The sequence below is a fragment of the Ornithodoros turicata genome, chromosome 7, assembly GCF_037126465.1.
Source record: "Ornithodoros turicata isolate Travis chromosome 7, ASM3712646v1, whole genome shotgun sequence".
In the NCBI taxonomy this organism is placed as follows: domain Eukaryota; kingdom Metazoa; phylum Arthropoda; class Arachnida; order Ixodida; family Argasidae; genus Ornithodoros; species Ornithodoros turicata.
Genome location: NC_088207.1, coordinates 50,581,776 through 50,609,109, shown reverse-complemented (window position 1 = coordinate 50,609,109; position 27,334 = coordinate 50,581,776). Strand labels below are relative to the sequence as shown.

Here is a 27,334-nt window from a genome sequence, read left to right as displayed (position 1 = left end):
GTCGTTGGGATCTGGCCTGGGCGATGTAGGTTATATGTGCGAAGCCTGTTTAGCGAAAGGATGGTTAAGAAGCAAGCGAGCTGGTGATACTGATGCGTAATGATAACCCCTAGACTAGGAACACGAAAAAGGACAATACACACAAGGTTAGTGTAACGTGGATACTAAAAAAAAAAAGGCACGTACGAGTAAAACAGGCCATGAGAAGCTAGGCTTTCTATTGACTTTACATACATCCGCGCAAATTGACCTCGGATTCGATCGGATTGTTGTTAAAAGTAATATGGATATTGGGGTTTCACAAGTGAAATTTTGTAAACGTCTGTGGCAATTGGAGTTATAAATAGGACGAAAATTTTCGGTAGACTGTCAGTTAGGCATTCTGGCGATAGGCTAAGTTAGATTAGGCTAGCTTAGGCGTTCAGTACTCCGACGTGACCTTAGATACGGCTACCTTTGTACACGGAGTGCTAGACCTGTTCGCAGGCACTTTCGCTGCGAAGAGATCATAACAAAAACACATCATGCATTTTTCAGAACGTGGATATATAGGCTTCCTAATGGAATGTTTTCCTGTGACACTTTATGCAAAGACGAGATACAACGTGAACCAGCCTCTTTGACATGCTAGATGAGTCCTGTAACTAGTCCTAGTAGCAGTATTTAGTCCAACATAGTGTAACTACTAGTAGTAATTAGTCCTAGTAACTTGAACGTCACTGCACAGCACGCTGCCCGCGGACTGCAATATTGGATAAAAGACAAAGCGCCTCTTTCAGCGTTACATCCAAACAAACTGACAGTCGAAAACGTGTTCATAAATTTATTAGTCTTTGAAACACAATGTCGTTCTAAGTGGACTGAACATGAAAAAATACTCCAACACAGTGACACAATGACAGTCAAGTTGTACGTACAGCAAGGACAGTGCGGTGGGATAGGCGGCCGGTTCACGGCGGAAATATTTCGCACACATTTTTCTAACACGGACCTGTGCGCTACTGCACGACAAAAAATACTTAATTATCATCACCTGTCGATACCGAACGTCGTCTTTCTGATTCTTAGGCTAAAAAGAAACATTCTTTGCTTGCACATGGGTTTAGAAACAACAATATTTGTCAGTGTCTGAATGTGCCGCCAGCAGAACATTGGAAGATGACCCGACGTTAACATTAGGGAATTTTAAATAGGGGGCGCAATCTTAGCGTACACAATAAAGGAGGCATACGGCGGACGCAAACGAAGGCAACGTGAGAGAGCTTTAGGATAGGGTTTCCCACCAAGGCAAACCAAAATGAGAGCACCTTGAACTTAGAGCACCATTAAGCACAGTGTTTACTTTGTGTATGAAGTTTATTTCATTTGGAAAATGCAACTTTTGGCCCCAAACGTCGTAGTCGAATTCATCATCCACTAAATGTGTTTCGTTCACTCCTTTCCTGTGGTCTTGGCGCTCTCGCAGCAACTTTACTTTGGGGCGACTTTGGGTGACCCCAAAACATGAAGTGGGTACTGGGCATGCGCAGTGATGACTCTCAATTTCATTGGGCCCAGAAGCACTTGGATACCGTACATCCCACTCATATACGAACCCACATGCACTGAGGTATGGCACTGCAATTGTTGCGGTGAATCACCTCATTCCATCGTCATTCATGTAGTTGTTGGATACCGTATCGTAAAGCTCTCTATTGAGAATGTAATTGGAAGGCATGTGTGGGCTGTTATCTCACTCTTTACTCGTGTTTACGTCCTAGGGATGTCTCGTGGAGTATCTAGGCTGTACTATCAATCAAAACATCGTAGGCACTTATATTGGATGTGGGTGCAATAATCACAATTAAGCATACAGCGATATCGGGACAGATTCTCGGACAGTTTGCAGTGGGCAAGAGAGAAAGGGAATAAAGCAAGATCCTGAAAATTGTTTGTCATAAATTACGTTACCCCGTGGAGCTTTCAGTGGGCGAGCGATTAACCGCACAGTGAAACCGGTGCCCCACATCGCACTTGATTGGAAACATTGCACTTTTGTTGTTCATAGGACACATGCACCATAAAGGCATTATACACTGTTGGATTGGCGCATATGCACATAAGGGGTGCTGAACACAGGCTGGAGGTATTTAGCAGAGGTATTTTGTGCAAGCGGCCTTTTACTTACAAAGCAGTGATTACACTGTGTATCATTGTGTCTTCTTCATAAATAAAGCTGTGTGTCTCTGAACGCACCAGTCGTCTGCAAACACCTTACTATCAAATAAAACACAGCGCACATCAAATTAAATGTCTTTTTTTTTAAAGATGGCATAAATGAGAGCCATCTGGTGGACGAAATCCATCGTGGACAAATACCACATTCTGGGGGGTCTCGTGTGCGTTTGTGTTTCTGCGTTGCCCAGACCCAGGCTCTTGTCCACGATGGAGTGTCGCGCACGTTGAAGAGATCATGGTCACATTCTTGATGTTCACGTTAATATCCAGCACTATTATTGGAGCATGCGCTTGCATGCTGGCAGTGTCTTTAATGCCCTTCAACCACACCACGTAGTCATCCCTAGCACTTCACCATATCAGACGTAGCTCACGGGTCGTAGGTCCATCATGACCACTGTTCGCGTGCATGCCGAGCATTCGGTTTCTAACGGAGCAGCAGTAGTGCTCGCACATCCAGGTCGCAGCGTCGACGCCGTGCCATACTGACTTCGCCTCAGCCCAGCGGAACTGCCACCAAGAATATCCCGCGACATACGCGGCAGTAATTCCTTGAGCATACGAAGAAGGGCTATGCGAAACTCAGTGTTCCTGAAGCCGTACAGCAGGGGGTTCACAGAGCTGCTGGACAGTCCAGCTAAGCCTAAGTAAAATGACGTGTTGCCGCCGAAAGCGTTCAACGTCACAGAGTCTGCGACTGTGTAAACGGTCACTGGAGTCCAAAGGAGCACGAAACAGCCGACGGTGATCGCCAGTGTCCATCCGTAATGTCTGTGGATCTCTGGAGGCAAGGATCCTTCGACGGAGTAGATTGCTCTCGCGTGTCTTCTTGCAACAACGTAGACGTAACAGTAACTTGAGACCATGACAAGGAGACACGGAAGGTAAAGAGAACACACTAAGATGGCGCGAGCAGGTACCGACACCATGCGGAAGCTGCAGAACGCTCTGGAAGGTGGCAGGAGGCACAGGAACAACATTGGAGCACTGGCTACGGCGAAGGAATAGGTCCAGATGAATGCCACTGTCCTGGATGCAGTGCGGTGTGTGATGAGGTTGTTGTACGTCAGAGGCAGGGCCAGAGATGTGCAGCGGTCCAGGGCGACTGCGGCAGAACTTAGCATGCCCACGCCGCTCAGTTGAGTCAGGATACAGTAGGGGAAGACACAGAGAGCGGGACATCGGATCGCTGATCGTGAGAACTCAAAGTAGAGACCAACGGGAAGAAGAAGGCCGATGCCAAAGTCGGCGGAAAACAGGGACAGGAGGAAAAGGTTGCTCGGTGTGCGAAGGCGCTTAAAGCGGTATATGGATAAGAGGAGAAGGGAGTTGGTGCAGAGGATAAGAGGGGAGAGGAGAAAGACTAGTAGAGCGGCGATGGCCACCTGTCCAGGACTGTCCCAGTCAGACCGTAAAGGTTCGGGTAGTTTACTCGCTTCGGCTTGCGGCCAAGAGTCCGTGTTGTTCAGAAGGATGATGGGACCTGGTGAGGTCATCCTGAAAAGGAGGGAAGCGTACTTTATGAGGTATTGTTTACCAGGACCGTATTATGAAAAAGTACATCCCACGCACTACAAGTTATTAGCGGTACACATGAGAAAGGGTATATGATCTCACGCATCGTGACATTTTTCCGTAGTATAAGAAAGCAAATTATTGATCAGTGTAGATAAATCATGGTGGCATATTATGAAGGGAGTCACTCCCTTCATACTTCCTTACCGGTTTGCTTGATTTGTACGCGTCTATGGTTGCATATTGTACTATATATATGCATCCATGAAATTTTATGGCTGTGTGGTACTGATATACAGAAACAATACAGAAATCAAGCTCGTTTGAATCAAATTACCTGTCGTTGACATCAGTGTATATGAATCTTCACTGAAAACATATCGTGTAACCTTCGAATACAGAATATTGAATTGTATCCCTCTTTTTAACGAAAGTTCAGTTGAAGTTTGTTGTTGATAACTGGATATGCGAGACCACGTCATATGAAACACGTTGTTCACATAACATCCACTATGAAGAAAAATAAGAAATTTTTACTAAAAAATTGGCAAACATATCACGCTATCTCGAAACGTGAAGACCAGACATATTGTTATCATTACATAATGTGCTTACCATAGACAACTTGAGCAGGAAACTTTTATCATCTAAAGAAATTGTCTTCTGGCTGAATCTTACCGTGTCCGTGCGTTAACAGACTTTTAATAAACCTGGTGAAGTAACGAAAAAACCTTCGCCAAGTTTTACTGAACCGGAAACAAATTAAGTGGTGCGGAAGGTAGCCTCCACGTGCCTCGCGAATTGCTGTGACAAAACACTGTCAGAACCTTATGGTCTCCTCTTGCTGCAAGAGACTTCGTGCTAATTCACCTTCTAGTGTGTCTAAAAGCCAGGAGGTTCGCAGCAGGAGGTAGCAATTGAGACGGCGAGTGTTGCAACCCCCAAGATTGATAAAATTGCGGTTATGCAGGTGCGCTGATGGAGAATGTTCACAATAACGAATAATAATGGCCACGTAAGTTGATTGACACGTAATAAGTTGATAAGTAATTCTTTAAAAAAAAATATGGCTAAATATGGACAAGTAAGATTGTGAATAATAGTGAAGTCTGAGGGTGGTTATACTGAAAGGTAAAGGAAGCAGTTGGTTGTACTGTCTTCGAGGTTCTGTGTACTAGCATATTACGTTCCTCTATGACTGCGAACCATCCCAGAATCCACGGATATAATACACTATTAAAGTAGGTAGCTAAGTGTACAAAAAAGGTGAAGTTGGTAGTGTGAGCTTCGAAGGCAGGCTGTTATTTATTTTCAATATCTACGTATTGATTAGAGTGACAATCTAACCGAAATCCGAGCTAGAAAAACATTGTCACATTGTTTCTCGCGATCGCCGAACCGAACGTGCAGAATAATTCAATTGAATTCGCAGTTAATAATTTATAATTAAATTTTGTATTCCACGTTGTCCCTCTCGTGATATCACCCTGAGGAACAACCTTTTTTTTTTTCTTCTGCCCAACATCCTAGCTACTGATTAATTTATCGGTTGCAAGCTCCCGTGACGTCCACCAGGGTGCGGCACCTCATGTCACCGTAAAATCGAAACCAGGTGTGAACGTGCGGCTTATTTTTCTTGTTCATCTAAAAAAAAAACTACGGCGCTCTATTTTATGGCTTTATGACATTCTGCGCATTGCCACTGCACTTAACTGCAATAGAATAAAATCTGTCAACGTCTCCGGATCTCATTGTTGTCTTTTACTAGGTTGTTAGGTATGTCGAAATGGGAAGGAGCCCGCGATGAGGGAATCAGAAACGTAAATATTAAAACGGTTAGGAGCAACAAAGGTTTATTCGAACGAGAACATTCGTGGAAGAGGCTGTACTTGTTCAGGTTACCTCGTTTGGGTTCTTTGGGCTATTCAGGCTCAATTGTTAGGGCGCAACAGATTCTGCTACATTGGTTGCAAGCAAATCTGCTTAACGTTTTGCTGAGATTACGAGCGCTAACAATCCAAGTGCTGCTTACGCAACGTAAACCACGTTCTCTTCGGCGAAGATTTGCTCCTTCTTATAGCTTGTATGCTGTTCGTTTGGTAACTGTAAGAAGTGCGCTAAAAACTCAGAGAAAGATCGGGAACAGTATTATTGAAGTCTGGTAATTTACAAACGCCGGTCTTGTTCCAATACACAGAATTAATTTGTTATTCGATGTTTGATTGTGATAGCCCATGTCATCATTACTTCTGCATCATTTCTTATTATTGTTGCTGTTGTTAATTTTTATGTATTGGGCATGAGTTGTGCAAAACTGGCAGCGTTAGAACTGGTCTGCTGGCAGTGATTAATTTCTCTTTCCTTCTTTTTTTTTACGGTTTATAGTTCTGCAGTGCGTGGGAAATGGCTTTGAACACTACCAAATACATGTACGCGCGTTCCGAATAGTTTACGTATTCGTCGCTTCCTTAGTGTTGTATTAACGGGCGTTTACTGGAGCATGCTGAATCATATAAATTTCCTTACGCGTATTTAATACAATCTCTGATGGCCTACCCACATTAGCTATCTAATGCCAATCTGCCAATGCCTCGCTTCTAAAAATAGTTATGTAATGCCAATCTGCTTACGACGCCTTGAACAACACATCCATTTATGGATGCACATAGAAGACAACTTTTGCGCTACATTTATACGACCCACGCTACAATACGCTTCCAGCCTATGGGACTTATACCAGATCATCCCTATTAAGGCTTTAGAATACTATTAACGCTAGACACTATTACAGCGGAGAGGTAAGATGGATCACGTAGATTATCCTTGCTTTTTTAATCACAAATACCGCTGTTGTTTCCCGCTTATAGGCGGCCAACCTTGTGTGTCCTTCATAAGATTGCATATTAGGCAACTCCTTAAGAAATCACCTCAATCTTAACAAAAATGGCAAACCAGGACATAAACTAACCTTACAAGTTACTTCGATGCAGATATTAGTGGCGTCGTCGCTGTCTAGCCAAAGCGAGAGTTTGACTTGCTATTTCTTGTGCTAGCGACGACCTGCGATAAGCGCTTTCAATAAGAGCGTCGGATAATGCAAAAGGCTCGATAGACGTCGCCGTCTTGCAAGATTTTCCGCCTTTCCATTTTGCCTCTGGAACCTCAACCAGCCAATATGTTGCTCGCTATATAACTTCGCGAGTTACTGTCATCGAGCAAGGAATAACAAAAGAATGACAACGACCTTGGAATTCCCATTTTAGCTTTAGTAAGGTTGCAGGGAATGCGTATTGGCCTTGAGTGTTATAAACGTGACTGTCACTATAGCAACTGCAGCTGGTGCCCCTTTTTATTTAGTCTGAGAAGAGCCTACTGCAAAAAAAAAAAAGCGGATGTGAAAAATACGCCGTCACAAAGTTTCAGCATCGATATAATGCAACCCGCACAAAGAGCGCATCTTTTTCTAAGCTTCGAAATGCACCCGACACGTTCCAAGGACACCGCCGCGTTGGACGAGGTTTGATCCCGCTTTATTTTGACGTTGTCGACCGAGAAGCGTAAAAAGGCGCTGTGATGGATTCGGGGGCACCGAGAAATGTCAGTGTCGGGCAATGGGACAGTAGCCGTGAGAGGGATGGTAGCTGATGACGGGGTCTGCAGGCTGTCAGGAAAGCAAATACAGTAATGAATTAAGGCAGTGACGTGGACGAGTAATGAAAATAGACCTAACGTACATTAGGCAAAGCCCGTTTTCGTTTGTTTTTCTTTGCAGGAAAAAATGAAAGCGACGGTTACGCAATTGTAACGCAATTTTCAGCGTCAGCTGTGTGTGAATCAATGTTAAATGGCTCTTATAATACAATGGTTGAAATGATCCAACATCGTGCGATGTCTATCGGCCAATCCGGTCGAGCCTTCGTGACGTCACCCCGCGCCATTACACCTGCCACCAATCCGGTCTCTCCGCGTTTTCCAGTCTTTCGACTCATGTTTTCGCACGTTGGGCGTGATGGATGAACGTATGTTTTATCTTACGAGTACGAGTTAGACCGCGTTGCTTGTTGGATTACACGCTGCGGGTGTCACGTGACGCGCGTTTTCAGCTGACGATATCAAATGTCACCCGCATCCAGATTTCCAACGATAGCTCGAGCGCAAATTGAGATACAAGCGCGAAATTTTAATACGTAATAGAGGAATACATTCTCTATCGTTCGACTCAAGATCGCATTTGTGGACCGACTGACGGTCAATATTTTGTGGCCAACACTATAAATGTTACACAAAGCGGCATGCCGTTCACAATAAGCGTAGCACGGTCAATGGAGGTCGCCGAGGTCAGAGCAAAGGGCATTTCCAATACGGCTATCAAGTTTCGTCAGTCTACAGCAAGAAGCGATCGAGAAATGACAGTTCGTCATATTGGGAATTTCCGTTATACGATGCGTCTCGAACGCTTGGATTACACTGCGGGAGGTCACGTGTCGCGCGTTTTCTGCGGACGCCGACCTCGGGTGGGCAGCTACTGTGTAGGTCCGTCCGTGTCTTCGTAAGGGCACGTGGCATCGCGTGGCGTTGCCACCACTACCACCTGATCCTCATGCTAGCACCTCTGTCTGTTTACATAAAATTGTGAAAGTTGGCTTCACCTAACAGGCTGTCATGCTGCAGTGAAAGCACGCTTTACAGGAACCTACTTTTGCGCTGACTGGCAGTTGTTTTATCGTTGCTTGAACAAGTTTTTCTCGCCACATAGTGCTTCTGAACTGACGAAGTATATCTCATGTAAACATACTTTGACTTTTTAAAGTTCAACTGTACGTGCTCACATTTTTCGTTCAGGGTCCGCCTTCTACAACAACATAAAATGATTTATTGACTGATCTATTAATTATTTATTTTTCCTTGAAATCAGTTAGTCAATTACATCAGAAATGTTGAATAAATTTTGCATGGCTAAAAAAAAAAGAACAACAACCACTTGCCTTTAAAGTGTACTGGGAACTATGCATGTTGAGTGATTGAGTCATTATGTGATTGAAGCGCATTGGAGCACATGCCAATTGCAATTACCCCTCGTATCACAGAAAATTATCTATTGAAATATAACAATAAACAAACAAACAAAAAAATATGGCAGAACAGAGGATGCCGTACATATAGTGCCTACAGTTCCGCTCCCTTGAGCTTTAGGCAAGGAATGATCCTAAGTTTTCGGCGTGGTAGAGTTTTAGTCGTTTTCGTTTCGATATACTCAGGGCACTACCCCAAGCAGTACAACATCTTGGCCCAATAGTGGTCCAATATTGGGCCGGCATTGCCACTATTGGCCCAATATTGGACAAATATTGACAATGTCGGCCCAGTGTTTTGGACCAATATTGCGCCAGCATTGCCAATATTGGTGCAATAAGTATTGCCAACATTGATCCAATATTGGGCCGACATTGCCAATATTGGTCCAATATTGGGCCAGTATTGCCAATATTGGGCCAAGACGTTGTGCTGCTTGGGTACTAACAATAACAGTCGTGGACATTGCAAACAAGACATTCACATACGCATATATCCCTTTCCAAACACATTTACTCTTCGCAGAGATATTTGCATCAATTCTGAGATCATTCTACTGGCGGACGTTCAACTAAATCCCAATATAGTAGCACACTGAGAGGCAGAGGAGAATGGGTCTTCTAACTCACACTAAATATCGCGTTAGAATAGAGTAGGAGAATTTCTGTTCATGGCGACTGTAACGCAATTTGGAACGATGTACTTCTATCGCAATCTCGGAAGTCTGTTCTCGGCAATTTGTAAGAACGGATCCCCCTCTTTTCTATACAAGTCTGCTTTATTTTATATTGTATGCCGGGTGATGTACGATAATCACTCGAAGGGGGGAACGGCCTCTGGGCTGACTTTTATGGTTTCGGTCCACTTCGGACTCCAATCTTTCATACGATAACTTGATTCGATCTGTGAAACCTGGGCTGAGGGGCGCAGTGGGCCGTGGACGCTGTACATCTGTTACGCAAAGATCTCGGAACATTAACTGCTTTCCTTGAACAATCGCTGGTCGGTAAACGAGGTTTTCTTTATGCGAGATAATGTAAAATAAATATTAAGAGTATGACTATATTTAGTTGGGGAAGCGCCCAGTAGTTGGTTGGGTCGGTGTAAGAAAAAATAAAATGGAGAATAACGCAGTAGTAGACACCCTTCACGATGCCGCGCACAATAATATCACGCTTCCGTGACGATTTGTTCCTCTGCAAAAGGTTTGCTTGTTTTTCTTCATTATACTCATTCCATTATTATCGTACTTCCTCATTAAAGAAATTTATTATTTAAGGATCACAACAAAAGCTTGGCGATCTATCCCATGCCCTCATGTACATAGTATACATGTCTTTGTTTATGTCAACACTTAGACCACATTTTATATTTAGCAAATTCATTTATTCACGAGCTTCCCAATTTCTTTTGCAAATTTTTCACGTTACAAGCAAGCACCTCAAACGATAAGCTAAACAAAATTACGCGGCTTTACAAGCCGCGAGCAGCACAGCGTGGTCCTGCTATCCTTTGTCGTATATTTGTTGAGGTAATATATCCGCCTATTCACCAAGCAGTGAACATGTAACAAGAAATAAAAAAAAAACTATTCAAATTACGCTCGAGAGGTAGGCTAACTTATTCATAGCTCGCTACGTAACACAGTGTCCTGGGCATTATGCTTCCGGTTAAACCAAGCTGCATACTTCCAATCGTAAGGCTCCCTCGTGCGGCCGTCTCAAAGCACTTTTATGGCAAGTCTAAATATTTGAGCGTGCGACCGTGCATATGATATTTCATGCGCATCTCTCTTGCAGCGGGATGAAGCTTCAATGTCGGCAATGAAGCTTTAAAGAGGGCTCAAAGCTTGTAGCTTTCGAAGCGCACGACCTTTGAGGGCGATTTATTTGCAGTTCGACGTATTTCGTTGGGCTCAGAGAGAAGGCTGTAAGCTTCGTATTCCTGGTTTTTTCAGTGTAGGTTATTCGTCGTTATAATTAGCTAATGTTAATTAGTTTTTTTTTAAATATCGTGTAAGCGTCGATGTCTCAATTGGGGGGGGATACGTTTATTAAGAAAAAAGAAAGGAAAGGTCAGCCTGACGGAGGTCGGCTTCCTATTCAAAAAAAAAAAGGAAAATGGGGGACGAAAGGAAAAGAAAAAGAAGGAAAGGAGAAGAAAAAAGGATCAAAGGTGAAAGAAAAGAAAAGGAAAAGAACACAAGAAAAGGAGGAAGACAAAGAAGAAAAGGGGGATATGGGGCGATATATACAGCGCCTTGAGAAATACACGACCGAGGTGTTTCGAACCCGGTACGCTTTTTGTGAACTGATTTCCTTCGGCCTAAACAGAAAAGTCCGCGAAAAAAAAAAAAAAAAGAGAAGTACACACAAGATACACCACTTGACAACGCCTCCGCAATTGCACGGAGCGCTTTCACGCGGTGTTATTTTTTGTAGTATATTTTTTTTGCATTTCTACATCTCATTACATGCGTGCAGTGCGACACACTTTCTTGAGATTCCTCCTGCGGATGATTTGGTTTGACGCTGTTCAATTATTCTGTTGGAGGGGCTTAGTGTTCCTGGGGAGAACACCGCTGCAAAAATACAATAAAATAGAATGCAAGTAACTTACAAGAAAAAAAGAAAAAAAGCGAGAGTCCATAATACAGTACTTAGCTTCGCTACCTAATGCCACTATACAGATTGGATGAGCGGAGCCCTTAATGAAGAACACATGAAGCTATATATTATTTGGAACCTCGGACCCACATCCAACTCTGGTACACACGCAGACAGTGCATAATGTACATGGATGGCTAGCAGGCTCATGTTAGACTGATGCTCTTCCACGTGTCTTTGGAGGCTGCACAACGGTCGGGTACGGAATTTCTTTTAATCCTGTTGAGTAAATGACCAAAGTACGAAGAAGAAGAAGAAGAACAGTCTCTGTTCAAAATATCGGCGGCTTCTGTCCTGAGGCAACTCCCTTCCTAAAGTACGCTTTGAAGTTCGTATCTTTTTTGATCGCACTGGGCTGTTAACAGATTTATTTCTGCCCCGATTTTATGCGTTTGTACAGCTTGGGACAATAGTCTACAGAACACGATACCTGCGTATTTCTTCATCGGAGGCAGGGTAGCGGAATGGGGTCATCCATTCCATTCCAATTCCATTCCGAGGAATAGAGATTCGAGATAATTCCATTCCTTTCAATCCTCGGAATGAAAAGGTAGGCCAGTTCCCACTCCTGGAATGGCTTGGCAACCCAATTCCATTCCGTTAATTCCTTCAATAAAAGAAAAGGACCGGTAACCATACTGGCAAGTCCAGCAGTGCTAGAGGAGATGGTCATTACCAAGCACGGAAAAAGCACGAAGACGAGGTTATTTCACTCTTGACCGTGTGCCGGTGCGGTGCAAAGGGTGCGATGGCAGAAACCAGCACGTTGGAACCAAAACTGCCACCGGGGCACCCAGACCATTCCATTCCCATTCCTAGGACAGTTTCCGCCATTCCGTTCCGATTCCATTCCGATTCCATTCCGGGCTCATTCGAAACTCCCGAGTGGCAACTCAGCAACTCTGATCGGAGGCAGCCTCCTGCTGTCTACTTAGAAGAGATCCAATAGGAAACGGGTGACCAGTTTTCCGCCCTTCAGTACGTGTGTACTCTCCTGGTTGTCGCTAGGGTGTCGCTCCAATAGAAAAATGTGGCACCCAGGTGTCCCGTAAACTTTTGTCCCATGCTGTACGTCATTAGAGCCCTGTCAAACTGGCACGTTGCAACTCGAGCTCTGTTCGAAGGAACTTAATATTTTCCGCCTGATGATTCACAACTCTGGGCTGTGTCCACAAACCACCAATAACAACTTTCCTCGTCCCTGTAACTCCCTGTAACACACGAATGATCTTTCAGTTACGGCCTTTTTACACTTCCGTGGCGCAAAAAAAAAAAAAAAAAAAGGCGCTCGGCGGAACATGCCCTTCGGCACTATGTTGCCCCCCTTTGCTTTCGTACCAACGCAGATGGAAACCGTGTCGGCTATTTCAACAGGTGCTTGGCAGCGGACGGTGTAAATGCGAAACTTCGGTTCACAACGTTGAATGCGGCTTGCTGCAGTCATTTCGTAATGCTGCGCATCGTATTAAACGGGATCGTTCTTACGCGGAAGACGTACGTAATGACTTGCGCAAGGGACAGGGGTATGCTAATGCTGATGGGTATTGGCGAACCGCATTATGCGATAAATAATGGTAAAGAGCAAAATGGTAGGACATAATGATTTTTGGTGACGAGTAGATCGGATACGAAGTGGTAATATAAGCCTAGGCCGCTAAGATTAAGAGAGCTCTAATACGCCGGTTCGTCTTGTATGATGTATTTTTGTTGCTGCTGGAAATTAGTATATTATGTATGTTATTATGTGTATATTATGAGTATAATATTTGGTAGTGGATTTACGCATACAGCGAGTCAGAATACGGAAGAAATACATTTTACTAGTAAAAAAGAAAAAATAGACAAATGCCCACTCAGGTAGCTTTTTTTACTTTAGCCTTCTTTAGTAGCCATGGAACGAGAACATTTGACTGTTATAACTATTATAGAATTCAATAAGAAACAACGTTGGGCTAGTTGGTAAACATACGACACCGTATAAAGCGCACAAAAACACGGACGAGAAGAAGACGACAATACCAGCGCTGGTATTGTCGTTGTGTACAATATTTTTTCGCAGAGTTTGATCCTGCCGGCTGGGCGTCATTCATTTATGTCGAGCATTATTTTTCTTACTTCCAAGGGGCGCTACCCGAGCCTTCAGGTAAAAATGCGGGCTTTTTTTTCAGAACATGAGGAAATGTTTTAATCTGCTTAAATGTATAGCGAATGTTGAAGAGTTCATTGACCGTAGTTGCGGTAACGAATAACTGTAAAAAATAAGCTTTCCGCTTTGCAGGCGACAGAATTAACGGTACCACCTACATAATTGATTGGCAAAGGCTAATGACCCTCTGTCTGGCTGACATTTCCTTTTTTTCTTCTCCTTTGCTAAACTTTCCTACACCCCCCCAGCAAGATTTGCTTCAGTTCTTTTCCCATCAACCTGAGCAGAAGTTGACACGTCAACTGTATTATTCTTTTCCTGCCCTCTAACACCACTTTAACTGATTTTTCTTTTATTTTTACATTACAGCCTAATGAAAATTCTATGAAATGCATTCTATGAAAAGCGCATTATTTTATTATTCCAATCTTCGTTTCTTTTCATTTGTAATTAATTCTTCTTTTTTAAATTTTCCTTTTCTAATCTTTTGCGCTGCACTTTTTTTCATTTTGCTTGGGTTGGTATATTTCCTCGTATTTGTCGATCCTTTGTATGCGTCCCACCTTTTTCAATCCAACGTCAGCCACACCTGTTTCTTGCTTTTGTACGTGTGTGTACAAAGAAATGAAGTACATGGGAGCGGGGAATTACAAGGAGAGCGCCCGATCCATTGGCGCATTGTGATCGAGAGTAGCTTCATTATGTGAAGAACCACATATTTATATATATTTTCATCCTGTCGCATAATTGTCCCTGACCCACTGGGGCACGTGTTAGTGGTCTTCTTCGATCTGCGGCTGTTATGATGAGGAGGATTGCCGCAAGGCCAGTCTATGATACGCGAGGAATATTATAGCGACAACTCATTCAGCTCGGATGGATGATGGCGGGGAACGATATATTCTGGGAACGTCTCCACTCTGTCATAGACGACCCCTCTCGAATTGCTTGTGTTTTATTTTATATCTTCTGTAGTAGTAAGGGTGTAGTAGTTGCAAATTGTTATTGTTGCCTTTTCGTGCCGAATGCGTCGTCTGTGTTTTATTTTAATCGTGCCTCTGAAAAGTTTGCCATTTTTTTTGTACATAGATATACCGGGTGTCTCACGAAGGTCCCTCGGCTGAAGAATCCGTAAACAGGTGGCGCCATCGAAGAACCTTCTTTTTGGTAAAGATCCTTGGGACATCCGCTATGAACTGAGTAGTGAGCTGCACATTTGCATACGCTCACTAATTAGATAATCATCCTAACTTCAAAATATTTCTTCGCACACTTTCGGAACCACTGTTCTACGTATCGAGACCTCCAGCGAAAAATATTCAAATAAAAAATAAATAAAAATAAACGCGTCGACACTAGTGATTTTTTTTTAGTAATTAATCGATTTCGGTTCGCAAATTTCTTGCAGCGGAGCAGTGCACCAACGCGATCTTTGGATCAGCTATCCGGCTGTCAATTTCGTGTTCATACGCTCGGTTCGCGCATAGGGGCGACAGAAGATTAGGAACATCGCAAGACACGCTTTGGTATTCCCTCTCAACGCGACTGGTAAAGAGCAATGACGGTTGTGTCGTTCCGTTCCGTAGGTGATACAGCGTGCCCTTAGCATGGGTGGCGACGAATGCTCCGCGAGCGCTGTTTATAGGCGGGTGGAAAAGGAGAAGGAACATCAAAGCGTCTCTTGCGGTCTTGCGGCTGTTTCTTATCATCCGTCCCTTCCGCGTGCCAACCAGGCGGATGAACATGAAATTGTCAGCCCGATAGCTGATTCAAAGATCTCACTGGTACACTGGTCCGCTCTGCGCAAGAAATATGTAAACAGAAAACGATTAATTACTCGAAAAGAAAAAAAAAAGAGCGAAAAGAAAAATCACTAAGTGACGACGCATTTTTTTCTTGGAATATTTTTCGCTGAAGGTCCCGATACGTAAAACCAGAGTTCGAGGTAGCTCGTTACTCTAACTAAGTTCCTTTTTTGGTAACTTGTAACTTAACTCCGTACTTTTGCCCCGTGGCAACTTTCAGAGGAACTCGTTTGTATTCCAGGTAACTTCGCCAAAGTAAGTTAAGCTAAGTTCCAAGTTACTTCAAATTCGCCATTTCGCTCACGTCCACATATTTTCTTGCTTTCGCTCTGGTTCGTTCATGGCATTTTATGCCATAAAACGTGATATTGAATCAATGACAGTATTCTAGTCAGGAAGTAAGAACCGCTGCCATTGAAATGAAGCTGAACCATTGTGCGCCCACGGGGACTAGGCTGCAAAGCGTTCAAATTGTTGGACATAGACGAAAACAATCTAAGCGCGTTGCACTCCTCCGCAAGGCAACTTATGGTCTAACTCAACTGCTCACGCGCGCTGCACCTGTCTAGTGCTATTTTGTGCCCAAAGTAAATTGGAAGTAACTCCTTCTCTTTTTTAAGTAACTCCGTAACTACAAGTCACATTTCAGGACTTCGTTATTAACTTAGTTACATTTTTCACTCGGTAACTTAACTCGTAACGAGTTCTTTTTGGGTAACTTCTCGATCTATGCGTAAAACAGTGGTTCCGAAAGCGTGTGAAGTAAAATTTAAAAGTTAGAAGGTTTATTTAACGTGTCCCGTGTCCCGTCCCATGTCTCAAGGGTCTTCACCAAAACGGAAGTTATTCGGTGGCCCACTGTTTACGAATTATTCAGAAAGGTTCCATTATTCAGGGGACCTTTGTGAAACCTCCTGTATAGTAGATGGGCAGTTAGGACTTTATAGTCACATCATATGATAACAGGCAATGTTTGATGTTTGTGTGGGTTGTATTGTACGTAAAAGGGTGTGAGCGTGATTGAAAATATGAAGCTCGTAAAAAGGGAAAGGTTCACTAGTGATGACAAGAACAGTATAAACCGTAACTAAATAGAATATAAACATCCCTTGTGCGGGCTTACATGAAATGCCGGCATAGGGGTTTCCAGCCAATCAACGCAAAGAGCTAGGGAACCTTTCTTGTCCTGTATAGTAGGTGGCTACTTTTAGTTCGGATAATCTAGTCCGTATAGTCGCGGTTTAGCACAATGTGTCAATAGCAGTAGTGACTGTTGCCCAGGCGCCGGCGGCCGTGGAATCCAGGATAATGCCGAGAGGAGTCAGACGCAGGAAGAAGCGGTAATGGAATTAGCCAGATTAGGCAGTATAAGAACTTGTTTATGGGAAGGCGCTGGGAGTACAGGGAGAAAGGAGACGGTTGGAAGAGATGGTATGAGTTCATTAAGAGCGGACGTAACCGAAGGGGGACTATAGGCTTAGTTGTAATTTGCCCACAGCCGCTGTAGCCATATCTTACGTCGAATAAAAATCCTTTTAGGGATGTTGAGCAGTGGGAAGTAAAACACGCATGCTTGCACATGTAACGTTGTTTGCTGTGACTAAAAAGAATTTTGCGAATGTAGAAAAAAAAATTCGAAAGTAGGCAACTAGGTTCTCTTTGGGAAGTGTAGACCCTACGCTTTCATACCGGCTGCCTGCAAAGCTTCCTAGTCCCCTGAAGTCGCTCATCCACATGCTACGTCTGAATGTGGCCTTAACTCCGTTCTGTCGCTACCAGCTATGCTGTGAGGCTAGCCCTGTCTGCAACGAGTGTGGTGTACTTGCCAACGTTGAGCACATATTCCTCCGCTGCCGGACCTATATCAACGAGAGGCGTACACTGCAGTCACAGCTTGCCACCCTTGGCTGCCGCCCCTTCAACTTGTCGACCATCCTCGGCCCTTGGGACACCGCGGCCGACTCCAGGGCGGCCTTACGTCATGTGGTTGGCTTCTTTGAGGCAACAGGCCTAAAGGACTCATTATGACACCAGCAGCGCCCTCGGACATTCCCACTATCACGATCACGTTCAGCATCGCCATCGCCACTTCGATCATTCCCGTCATCTCTCATCGTCATTACTCATCATTGTCACCACTCATATTAGTCCCCTAGCTATGGGGTAGCGTTCCACTCCTAGAGTGGAAAATCTCCCCACTTCATCATCACAGTATATATGTTGTTGTTGTTGTTGTGCGAAAGTAGGTGTCAATAGTGTTTCTCAAAATACAAACAGGATTTGCAGCTACATACAACTGGGCGAGAGACAATTCCTGTTGGTTAACTTCCCGTACAGTGTGCTGCGCTTCATTTTCAGAGGGGGTCGTAAAGTTAACTTCTGACGTTCGTAGAATAACTGATTAGTTATTGGTAAGTCGGTACACCTTGATGTGCTTCCACTGGCTGGATTATGTAGGTCCATATACCTCGTCAGGCCCGGGCCTTTTGTACATGGACCAAGTTTCTGTACCGAAGAAATTGAAATAAATTGAAAACTGAAACTGAGATTATTGATTAGGTATTCATAAGTAGATGGGTAATCCCACGTCGCGGGAAGAGCTACAGGTTGGGACGAAAGTTTACGGAACACGCGAGCGATGTACTTTTCCTTCGGTGCGACACCCTAGCGGCAGCCGGAAGCGGGTGAGTTTACTGTTTCGGAGGGGTGGAAGGGTCTGGGAAGGGTGTGCTGTGAGCGACACACAGCGGTAACTCCTACTTCCTAGGCACACCGAAGCGACACTGGAGCGACTACTGTATGTCACTAACAGCGCATCAATCCACCCCTCCGAAACAGTGAACTCACCCGCTTCCGGCAGCCGCTAGGGTGTCGCACCGAAGAAAAAGTACGTCGCTCGCATGTTCCGTAAACTTTTGTCCCAACCTGTACATGTAAAAACAAGTAACTATAAAACGGGACGAAAAGTAGTTGGCCTTGTGGACCTTGTTAAACTCCGAAGCGTTCGCCCGTGTGACAAAAACGGGTATCCTGACAACTGCTACGAACTTCACCTGCTATTATTGACGCACTTTTTATTGTTCTACACCCCCATATTTCCTGTTGCGCGGTCCACTTCCGCCATTCCCGTCGTACCCTGTCGGTGGATATTTCTATTTGTTTCCGTACTTTGTCCTGACGCAACTTTATTCTCGTGGCTCTCTTTTAAAGGGCTTAGAGTTTTGTTGATTTTATTTTCCGGCAGCGAAGGAAGACCAATATGAAGGACTGGACGCTCTAACGTCCCAAAATAGAATAGGAAGAGCTCCACAAATATTGGTGTTTTCCGACAGTGAACGTTCACACCTTCGGTATTTATCGTATAAGCCTCAGCAAGCACGCGGGAGAGTCAAACACTGAGAAGAGCGTTTGGAAACTAAAGACAAAGTGCCTTGACCAATGATAAACAAATAACAGATGGTGGGAGACCTTTTTGAAATAAGCTACAGGATGATAAAGCGTACCCCCCCGCAAGGGAGAGAGAGAGAGAGAGAGAGAAATACATGATGACGATGATATGGGGATGACTTCCTCCCGCAAGGGAGCTGTCCTAGCCCGTATGGAATTCTGCTATAACGATCCGTTTTGACTATACTCAGTACAAGTTATGGGAAAGTCAGCGCAACGTATGGAGAAGTCCGTGGAAGGTACGACGAAGTTGGATAGGCCATACGATCCCTTGCATATTGCCTGCTGCCCACCATCCGCTGCTGGGAAATGCGAAAGTGAACGATTATATACAAGGTGTTTGCTCTAAAGTGTCCAGAAATTATATTTAAAGCGAGCGATAAAAGAAAAGCGAGTGGTACATCTCTGCTACTTGAGTAAGAAACAGGTACTGCTTCACTAGAAGCACCTGTTTCTTAGTCGCAAGTAGCTGAAAAGTAGCGCTCGTTTCTCCTTTATCGCTCGCTGTAATTAAAATTTTTGGACACGTTAGAGCAAACACCCTGTATATCAAGCTGGACCCGTTTATAAGTTGGACCAATGCCTTGGAGGTTCATTACTGTACCCCTCTTAATTTGAGTAAGCTGAATTTTACAATTCTGAGGGCGAAGTTCTATACGCATTGAAGTTCGTTCTAAACCGTAAGTACTTTTGGTCGTGGCAGAGCCCGGCTAACCAGGATATTGGAGCACAATTTTGTCAGGCACTGGTATCGAGCTGCATTGTAAGGAAATCGTTTAATCCAACCACTTTCGCTACCTTTCCTTTCCGGGAATGCAGGACAACAACAGCTACAACAACTACTACATGAAATATGATGGGATGAGGTGTTACATAGCAGCAGCAGAACAGCGGTCTGCCTATAGAGGGCAGATAGTATTCCAGCTTCATTATAATATTCACACGTTGGCTGGTGATTGTCTAGAAGAGAAAACTTCTGTTTCTTGACGCAAAACGTTCTTTCTAGTAATTCGGATCTTGTTTGCTGCGTGTCCTGCATTGGGAGACCTGCCAGCCTTTCCATAGATAGCAACCGGGGGGAAATACACAGAGGCATAGAAGGGGTCCCAGTTGTGGAAACAGTTGCTTCTTCCCCTATGCTTCTTCCCCCAGTTGCTTCTTCCCGTATGTATTTCCCCACAGGGGAAATACATAGGGGAAGAAGGGGTCCCAGTTGTGTTCGGGTCGATCCAATACTTTCTGCAATGCAACTACAGAAAATATAGAAAAGAGAGAGAGAGAAACAAGAAAGAAACAAATAGGAAAGATAAGAGAAAGCAAGAAAAGCGTAAAGAAAAGCGAGGGAACTGATGTGAGTGAGCGTAAGCCGTTTTTCTTGCACAACGGTATACATGTGAGGCGTTTGTCTTTTGGGGTTTGTGAGGCTTAAGAGACTGTGGAATTGACGCCTGGGAACAGATGGCAGCGGTCGAACGAAATCGTTTATGTATGAGCGTGTTCGTTTGAGTCTTGTAAGCAGTGCTCGGCTGTAAAGCAATTTATGTGGTAATGGGCATACATTGTTACGCCGTGATATTAGTCACAGGTTAAGGTTTATTATACACAGGATACGGTCAAACGGCACTGGAGGTAAAATATATATCGCGAACTGTTAACCTCAAAAGTGTTTACAAGCTTGCAAGAAACTGCGTGAATGTGAAAAGCAAACCTGTAGAAGCCGTATGCTTTTCTGAAAGCTTGGGTCGGGACGAACCTCTTCATATTTTTCTTTCGTATCCAATACAACGCAGTCTAAAAGCTTGCAACTTAGACGCTTCAGATACGTAATAGCTCCGCTGTATATTGAACATTTTTTCAGCAATTAAATTTCAAAGATTGCATTGTATTGGATGCGCCAAGCAAAGCTCGCGAACTATACACAGAGGAAGCTACATTTCGGGAGGAAGCGATTAATTCATGATGTGCATGAATTAATCGCTCCCAAATTCATCAGAAAATGCCAATGAAAAATGAGTGTGCAGTCGTTTAGCAGCTTATGATTTGCGAAAGTATACGAAGCCACACCTACAAAACCTACGGCTTCCACGTCTTTTAGTGGAATCTGCTGCTTTCATGCGGTAGCACGTCGAAAGTGCCGTAAAAGGCTGCCAATATAACTACAGAATACGCAAGGACAAGTATCTGGATCTACCGTGACCCCTTCGTGAAAATAATACCCAGCTGATCACACGCCTTCAGTAAACCCACGTGGTTGAAATTGGCGCCAACGCCACCGGCAACCTAGGTCTCATGTCAGTATACTTGCATTACCTGCGCTCCAGATGTCTCTTTTCATACATCTCGGGGCATTAGATTCGCATTTCTGACGCCATCTTCAGGCCGTGTATTAAAAACCACGGGACCCCGAGAACACCGCTCTGCCCAGCCAGAGAGTTGTTTACCTGCGGGCAAGATTCCCGCTCTTTCGTTATCGCTTCCGCCCCCGCAAAAATGCTGCAGGGTAGACCAATCGCCTCATTAGCCTATTCGCTTACAACCTTTTTCCTTCCAAGTGGGTGTAGCACAGACCATTAGTGAACATCATGCCCCGATGGCTTCGAGATTTTACGGCCAGAGCCTTCTCGCTATGTTGGGGTTCGCTGCATTCGGCTGACGGTAACGAGCCAAGAGGAAGAAACCGGTGCTTGGAATAAGCGCTCTACGTAGCTTACATATTGATAAGATTATTTTGCTGATTAGTTCTGTAAAAAAAAAAGAGAGAGAAAAGGAAAGAGAGTATCGTCATTTACGCAAGTGAGGGATTATTACTACCCAACGCGATACAGTAGATGTTTGTATTGTTAATAATATTAAAGTATAATATCGCTATGAATATACTATACTGATTTAAAATACAAATTTCAACGTACGTCAATTTTAACGGATTATACTGCTGTGCATCTCATACAAGGCGAAAATGTGTACTACTTTCGTACTAAATTGAAGCAGAGGCCTCAGGTTGGGAGCCAACGATATTTCCGCAGGTACCACAGGATACTATGGGGTGCCGCATACCCTATCTATCTTTCGCTCAGAATATCTAGGTTCTAGAGCTCTGAATGAACGGACACTTAACACAACGTGCGTGGTGTGCGCTCCCAAACTAACTTGCGTACGCTACAGTAGAAGAAACTCACAATGAACAGCGTATACACACGGACATGTTTGAACTCCTTTCCATTAAGGGTCTTTTACAGCTGAAAAGGACACCTTCGCGAAGGGAGTTCGTGTCTGTGACACACGGCAAGAGAGAAATCATTTTGGTGTTTCGTATACAAAAAATATACCCAAAGATAACTCAAAGACGACAATACGACCAATGAATTCAAAATACGTACTGCAGCTGCAATATCTGCACGCAGACTTCGAGTACTCGAAGAATGAAAACACGGTCTAGCCTTCGTTCGAGGCTACGCCATACGCCTTTGCAGATGTAAAGGAGATTGCCAATCTCAGCTTCCCAAAAGGACTTGCTCGTAAATGGAGATTCTTTTTTTGCCATGTGTCACGTCACGCAACGCCTTTCCGTTAGGTGTCCCTTTGTGTAACGGTGTTCCAACGTGACCGTGTGTCACGGGGTTTATATATCTCGCGTAATGACGTAGAATACAACGCTCTAACGGAGCAACAATCATCATAAATCACCATCACCATCATCATCATCATCATCATGTATTTGCTGCTGCTTTTGTTGTTGTTGTTGTTGTTACATAAAGTAAGTAGGGCGAAGTTATCTTCTTTTGATTTGAACCTGAAAATATTGTTTCACAGAAACGTTCACAACAGGAAATGATCATTTTCCGAGGATTATGCCCTTAACGGTAAGCTTATCTCTTCCTTTTTTATTCTTTGCGAAGCAAGCATGGCGCTTTCCAGAGATATACGACGACCATTAAAAAAAAAAAAAAAGTTTGGCAATCGAACGGACCGAAAAACAGGTTTACTTAGTAACAGGTGCAGCACCCCCTCGTCGAGTACCAATTTGGAGTGGCACGCGCCACACATCATTACTGTTATGCGTTTGGCTTTTCAAGCGGCAACGGAAATATACGTCGACGAACTAATATTGCTTAATTGCATTTGCACCGCGGCACAAGAACTTTCTGGGTGAATGACACACGGGCTGGCTCAATACATGAGGAGAACATGTTAGTTATGCCGCGTGCGTCGTTATGACGCTGCTCTGTGGTGTGCTGCCCCCCCCCCCCCCCCCCCCGAATGATAGTTGGTACTTTGCACACGGGAAAGTATATCAGTTCTGGTTAATGCCGGCCTGAAAGTACAGATGTCCACGTCACACAAGGATTACGGCTGCGTCATACCCAGGACCTCCGAAGCCTCCATACGCCTGAACTATCTCACATATGCAGTATATGCGTGGAAGCAGGAGATGAAATGATTCCCGATGTCACAGGTTTACAAGTATGTTTAGGGGTCAACGGACCACATTAAAATCGAAAAAAAAAAAAAAAACGCAGCAATAACACCAACAAACAAACAGCGACGTGGTACTTTGGGTAAGAGGTTCGCGGTAGCCAATGCTGTATTGAAGACTGAGATGGTAGGTTCGAAACCTCCCACCGGCTCTGCTGGGTTTTTCCCTGGGTTTTTCGCCAGGCTTTCCAGAACGAATGTCGGCAGAGCGCCGCTGAAGTCGGCCCAGGACGCTTACTAACCCACTGTGCCATACTAGTTGCCTGATGTGCGCCGCTCTTAGTCACAGTTGCTTCACTGCGCTAATACGAAAAAAAAAAAAAAGAAAGAAACGATTCGTATTTCGACAGCCAGGCGCACACTTCCTCAAAGGATGAAACCCCCCTGCAAGCGTTCCCCTGTACCTCGTGCTTTGCTTGCATGGCAGCAGTGTACCAAGGTGAAGTTCCATTGTGGGCTGAATAGGGCATCATATCTCGAGTTTGTATTCAACGACAAAACGGTAAGAAGGAAAGAAAACAAAAGATTATATACCGTCAATGGTTTTGTCTCTGTGCCTTAAGCATAGCCTTTTATGCTACGATAATATGAAGGAGTCTGTACCTTAAATCACAACGAAGAATAAACCTGGTGAAACCCTACTGTTGACAAACTAGAAAAAGAACAAACACTCACACGCACGCACGCACGCTCGCACGCACCACACACACAAGCAAGCACACATGTACCACGCACACACACACACACAAGCAAGTACACACGCACCACACACACACACCACATACACACACCACACACACACACTACACACACACAAGCAAGCACACACGTCACGCACCACACGCACCAAACGCACCATACACACCACACACACCACACACCACGCACACCGCGCGCACACACACCACGCACACCGCGCACACACACATCACACGCACGTACGTACACACGCACGTACATACACACATACATACGTACATACAAACACACACACACACATACGTGCATACACACTCACATACGTACATACACACACATACATACATATATATATCAAAGGCTATCTAAATGTAATATCACAAAAGCCTCTCATGCAGTAAACTGCATTTCTTCACCTGTAAAAAAGTGCCGGAAAAAGAGACACAAATATATAGGACAACGGGAGAAATGGGTGCCGTAGTCCTATACATTTGTATCTCTCTTCCATCACATCTTTGCACATGAAGAAATGCATTCCTCTGCATGGAAGCTTGTGTGATAATACATTCAGATACCTTCAGGGATGTTTATTATTTTCGTCTTTTTTATCGATGTTAAATCACAAGTAAGAAAGATATTTAAAAAAAGCTATGTCCCGCGCGCCGCGCTAGGGAGGGAGATGCATTAGAAGGGAAGGAATACACGTGCAACGAGCGATACACATAAATATGAGCTAAGTGTCTCGTACCACGAGGTGCCATTCATAAAATGACCTAATTAATAAACCAGTTCGCTGCATAGTAAGCTTCTAAGTCGAGGGTTGACTGCACGTCGCTGTCCTTCTAGGATAGGTCGTCTTTAAACGTAAGGGGACTTCCGTTCGACATCCTCCAGTAACACCCAAGCGTCCACGACCGTGCCGTAGCTTATTGATTTTTGATCATTAGAATGTGTGCAAACGATGCAATCACTGAAGCGTAACAGACAGACTTGCAAGGTAGACGGATGGAGATTCTACCATTCATTATAAAGAATGATGATCGCATAGCGCACGTATGTGTTTCGCAACATACGGGGATTTAAGTACCCCGCTCCAAGACGTTTGTATTACGGGCGACTCCATGCGAAACCGTTCCGCCTGATTACGTATCGTGCATAGTGAAGGATGGATAACGAGATGCGAAGGATCTTTGTCACCTGTTGCTATGGGACGCTTGTTGCTGAAAGAAAATAAACGTTTTCTGCTTTTCGATTTCCGAAAACGCCATATAATGCCCTAGCCCCTTACAGTAATGAAAAAAAAAAAAAAGTATGTTCGATGAAATTATGAGTTATACGTAATGCATGGAACTATCTGTTCTGAAGATTAGTATTAGATTCTAAAAAAAATGATAGGATAAGGAATGTTGGCCATTTTTCGATTTCCGAAAACGTCATATAATGCCCTAGCCCCTTACAGTAATGAAAAAAAAAAAAAGTATGTTCGATGAAATTATGAATTATACGTAATGCATGGAACTACCTGTTCTGAAGGTTAGTAATAGATTCTAAAAAAAAAAAATGATAGGATAAGGAATGTTGGCCATTTTTCGATTTCCGAAAACGCTTATAATGCCCTAGCCCTAGTGCCCCATAGTAATGACAGAAAACAAAAAACTCTATATTCGATGAAATTATTAATTATTCGTAGTGCGTGGAACTTTCTGTTCTAAAGATTAGTATTAGATCCTAAAAAAATGATAGGATAAGGAATGTTGGGCACTTTATTGGTCCAAGCTGAGCAAGGTTGTAATGAAGAATTATTCCAGTAAATACAATTGTCAGAACGAAAGGACTTAACGACCACGTCGCCTAATTCTGTAGCACAATCTCAAGACGACAATAGCGTATGCTCGCTATCGATCTTGTGTTGAAGTGTATCGGAAAAAAAGAAGAAAAACAAACAAACACGAAGATGCTTGCGAGCTTAACGAAGCCTTCTACGAGCAAATGTGAGAGCAAAAATTTCGAGCTTGTTTTTCGCAGGTTTCCCTCGCTTTTCTAGGACAAATTCACGCAGTCAGATGAAGGTCTGCAGGTGACCTTGAATACTAGAGCTCTGTACATCTCTGTACTGCTCTACGGCTTGAACGGAGAACGACATCTACTATCCAATGAAGGACGTGGGTGTTTTCTGGCAACAATGGGGGACATATATAAGTAATGGGTGTAATGATCATTACTCACGCCATGTTATCTACGTCCCACGAAGCGAGAGCTCACTTGTTGCTTCAAATGATGGTGGCAACTCTCACCCGTAGCGATGGCATGATGAAAGTCCAGCAACACTGGGCTGTGTCTGCGAAGAAAACACGTTTATTACAGCGCTGCCTAAATTTAGCGCCTCGTGCTTGTTCTAATAGCTTTCTGCGTTCTAACGAAGCCATAACAATTACTATAAGTTGTGTGTATGTAGAGTTTATAAGAAATGACCTTGAAAAAAAGCGTGACTTTCATACTCCTTTGTCACTACACGACACATTCCGGTGTCCGCTATATCTGTTTCTTGTCAGGTACACACGTTCCCAGTTGCGTATTCACGTGTCATAATGCGTGGCCTACTCTTTGTCCATTTGCTGACTAAATTAATACGTCATTAGACAAAATATAAAAACGCCGTCAAGTCCATGAAGGTGGTAATCAGAATAGAGTTGAAACGGTTAAAAGCATCAGTTTTACTGACGAGCCTACGCAACAATAGATAGTTTAATACTACGTACGCAATGGCTACATAAAGGAAGAACATGTGTGCACACTGCACATGCAGAACGTGACCTTGAACACAGCGCGTGCACTGTACGAACCCCCTACTTCCTTGCGTACGCAAGGCCATTGTGTACGCTATAACTAAAAGCCTCTAATATGTGTTGATGCTTTACCCTTACTGTTACAAGAGGCTGTAAGAGTGCGGAAACAACATCCAACTTTCTCCACCGGCAAGATTCACATGTGTAATGCATGTTATGGTATATGATCATGACACGGTAAGGCGTTAAATATGTTACACAAAGTTGTCTCGCGACGTAAAGCCCCGAATTATTATGAAATATGTTACAGGCACCAGACCGTGATGCACCGGACGTAAAACAGATATCGACGGAGAGGACGCTGCAGCTACTATCGACGCTACAGCAGTTCCTGTTCTGCTCGTCGCAATCTAAGAATAAGGCTTGAAGAACAGGCATTTGAAAGAAACGTCAAAACGTGTGGAAGAGCACTACAAAATGGTCTCAATAATAATAATAATAATATGC

At 43.9% G+C, this 27,334-nt stretch overlaps 2 protein-coding genes across 2 annotated transcripts in view; one reads left to right on the top strand and one right to left on the bottom strand.

Moving 5' to 3' along the window:
• Positions 1–27,334, top strand: part of LOC135401451 (uncharacterized) — a 172,239-nt gene that overhangs the window by 71,113 nt on the left and 73,792 nt on the right. The window lies entirely within an intron of this gene.
• On the bottom strand, positions 1,656–26,376 carry LOC135401452 (adenosine receptor A2b-like). The gene is made up of 2 exons (XM_064633868.1): positions 26,268–26,376; positions 1,656–3,714 (listed from the first exon to the last, which is right to left on the bottom strand). Exons 1-2 carry the CDS (start codon positions 26,270–26,272, stop codon positions 2,577–2,579), a joined length of 1,143 nt encoding a protein of 380 aa, XP_064489938.1. The 5' UTR covers positions 26,273–26,376; the 3' UTR covers positions 1,656–2,576.